Genomic DNA, 2,465 nt, shown 5'->3' with positions numbered 1-2,465 from the left:
ATGGCTTCCGGCACTGTCGCAATCCCTTCACTTTGCCTCATACCTCTGGTCAGAGGCAGAGTTTTTGGAAAGAAATCAAAAGCTCACGGGTGTTGTAAACCAGTTCAACCAAAATCTTAGATTTGAAGCTGCACATTAGGAGTCCAAAGGGACTCCGGCAGACAGTTGAGAGCAAAATCCCCCGCGAAATCCTCCAGACACGCTCGCAAGTCCCCAACCCAAGTCTCCAATGAGGCTCCGGGACTGTGACGTCACAACTAAGGCTTTCTCCCTTCCCTGGCAAGACCCGCTAGCTAGGATTGGCCGATTCCGAGGTGGGCAGTGATGGGGAAGAAGGGCGGGAACAAATCTCAGAGACAAAGAAGGGTTTGGGGTAGAAGAGGAAGGGAGGGGTGAACAGAGATGCTTCCAGTCTGAGGTCTAAATCCAGGGTCTTGGTGACAAGCACAGTGGATGCGGGGAGCGAAGGAGGGGCGGAGCGGAACCTGTGTTTAAGCACCCCTCCCCCACATCCCGGTGAGGGCAGGGTCTTGGGGGAGGGGCTATGTGGGGCGGGGTCGGGTAGCGGGGAGTGGCCCCCGGGTGGGGCCATGGAGACGCAGGAGTCTCCCAGGGCTGCTCGCGGCCCCCGCCGGGAATCCCCCGGAGGAGCAACCAGGGGATTGCCCCGAGGGAACAAGGAGGCGGAGTCAGGAGCTGTGTTGCCCTCCGGCGTAGTCTTGTTTCAAGGTTCTGGGCTCTCCCTGCATCCGTGGGCAGTCATTCCCAGTCCTGGTTCCAGCCGGCCTCCCGGAGGGGTCGTAGTCCTTGGTCCAGGGCCCAACCAGCAACCTGGAGGGGTGGCGGGCCACAGTCTTGGGTCCAGCCCATACCCTGATGGATTCAAAATTCCTGGCCCCGGAACCAACATATCCGGAGCACCCAGTCCCTGGTCCAAGGGCGCTGGGGTGTACAGCTTGGCATGCAATCCGAATTCCGGGATAACTTGCCCGAATTCCTACAACGCCTATGAGGATCCGCCACGGAGCATTCTCAAAAACAATAGCTCCATCATGATGCAGAAATCCCCCAGTGTGGAGAAGTAAGGGACACAGGACGGCTGACGTGCAGTCTGGAACCCAGAGAACCCCGGTTCTGGACACCGGAGAGGGTGGAACCAGTAGGGAAGGGGTGGAGAATTGAGACCCAGAAATGAGAGTAGGAGAAGGGCAATTGGATGGAAAATTTGAGGTCCTGTGCCTTTGGGGAGAATAGCAGGGGCCAGTTAACCTTTGTTACGTGGGTGTCCACCATTGGGTCTGATCCCCACCCTCCATCCTCGGTGCTTCTTCCCACATCATGGCTAAAACCACAAGGGGCTTTTTGAATAAAAGAATGAGGGAGGACTGTGAGGAGGGGATCCCTGGGGTATTTTCTCCTCCTTTGTTGTGCCCTCCTCCACACCCCCATCCTCATTGCTTTCACCCCTGACCAGGAAAAAGTCTCAGCACTGGGATGAGATGAACATCCTGGCCACCTACCACCCTATTGGCAAAGACTATGGGCTTATGAAGGTGGATGAACCCAGCACCCCCTTTCACAGGTGCTGAGTCCTCAGCCCTAGCTTTTCCTCCGGGAAGCAGGGGGTGGGAAGGAGGCCGGAAACAAAAAGGCCTCAAGGACTGGCCACCCTGACACCCACTTACTTCCCTGCAATGGCTCCTCCCTCTTCTGCAGGCCGCAGGACCCTGAAGAGGACATGTCCCCCCGGTCTTCCCACATGGTAACTCCTGAGGCACTGGCAAAGAGGTGAGAAATCCATAGATCAGTTAGGCCTATGCAGTCTCTTATCCCTCTACCCCTTAACACTGGAATCAGAGCCAGCTTTGCCTTGTGGCTCCAAAATGGGAAGTACTACAACTCCCATCAGGCCTGACAAAAGGCCCATGGGGTGGGGGGGGGTTCCAATGAGTTTGTCCACCATCTCTCCCTTCTGTGTGGCCCCATCTAGTCTCCCTCCTCTTCAGGTTCACAAAAATGGACAATTTCTGCCCCAAAATTCTCCAGTATGGTGTTAACAGAAGCCCAGGGTCTCCAGAAAAAACGTCCAAGCCACGTGAGTTAAGGGGTGGGGGTTCTATGGGAAGGGAAGGTAGAGTCAGCCTTTGGTAAGAGTTGGCAGGAAAGCCAAGCTCTCGCACTGGTTCACAGACTCCAGTGATTTTGAGAAGCACCGCAAGGCCCACTATGATGAAGGGAAGTTCCTCAAGGCTCTGAAAGGCCCAGCCCTGGCTGCTATGGACGATGACAGCCCAGCGGGGAGCAAGAGTATCAGCAGTAGCTATGGAGGTGTCTGGCAAGATTCAGAGCCCAGCTCTGCGGAGAGAGGCCGAGCAGGAGGACTGGCCAGAGGATCCAAAGATGAGACTGACTTGGCGGCCAGAAACCACATCCCGGAAGCCAAGGGTTAGCTCTGAGGGGTTGGG

At 56.3% G+C, this 2,465-nt stretch overlaps 2 protein-coding genes across 8 annotated transcripts in view; one reads left to right on the top strand and one right to left on the bottom strand.

Annotated features, from left to right (window-relative positions):
* The window catches only part of NEURL4 (neuralized E3 ubiquitin protein ligase 4), a 15,079-nt gene extending 14,487 nt beyond the window's left edge, over positions 1-592 (bottom strand). Inside the window, exon 1 of the mRNA XM_004712997.2 lies at positions 511-592. Coding sequence (XP_004713054.1) covers positions 511-592 — 82 coding nt within the window. The remainder of the gene's footprint in view (positions 1-510) is intronic.
* LOC123522076 overlaps positions 76-2,465 on the top strand; it is a 4,488-nt gene continuing 2,098 nt past the window's right edge. For 5 of the 7 annotated variants that reach the window (XR_006680372.1, XR_006680373.1, XM_045293447.1 and 2 more), the window contains exons 1-5: positions 635-1,081; positions 1,475-1,582; positions 1,717-1,788; positions 2,007-2,095; positions 2,191-2,445. Coding sequence is in view for 5 of the 7 variants with exons in the window: in XM_045293447.1 (XP_045149382.1) it covers positions 1,053-1,081; positions 1,475-1,582; positions 1,717-1,788; positions 2,007-2,095; positions 2,191-2,445 (553 nt within the window). In the remaining 2 variants the exon portion in view is untranslated. Of the gene's footprint in view, positions 315-634; positions 1,082-1,474; positions 1,583-1,716; positions 1,789-2,006; positions 2,096-2,190; positions 2,446-2,465 lie in introns of those variants that run through there. The other 2 variants (XM_045293446.1, XM_045293449.1) reach the window with 2 other exon arrangements.

The sequence above is a fragment of the Echinops telfairi genome, unplaced genomic scaffold (assembly GCF_000313985.2).
Source record: "Echinops telfairi isolate 266 unplaced genomic scaffold, ASM31398v2 ScPeMD7_2010;HRSCAF=2546, whole genome shotgun sequence".
Lineage (NCBI taxonomy): Eukaryota > Metazoa > Chordata > Mammalia > Afrosoricida > Tenrecidae > Echinops > Echinops telfairi.
The sequence above is the reverse complement of the archived record's forward strand: the minus strand, read 5'-3'. Positions and strand labels throughout refer to the sequence as shown.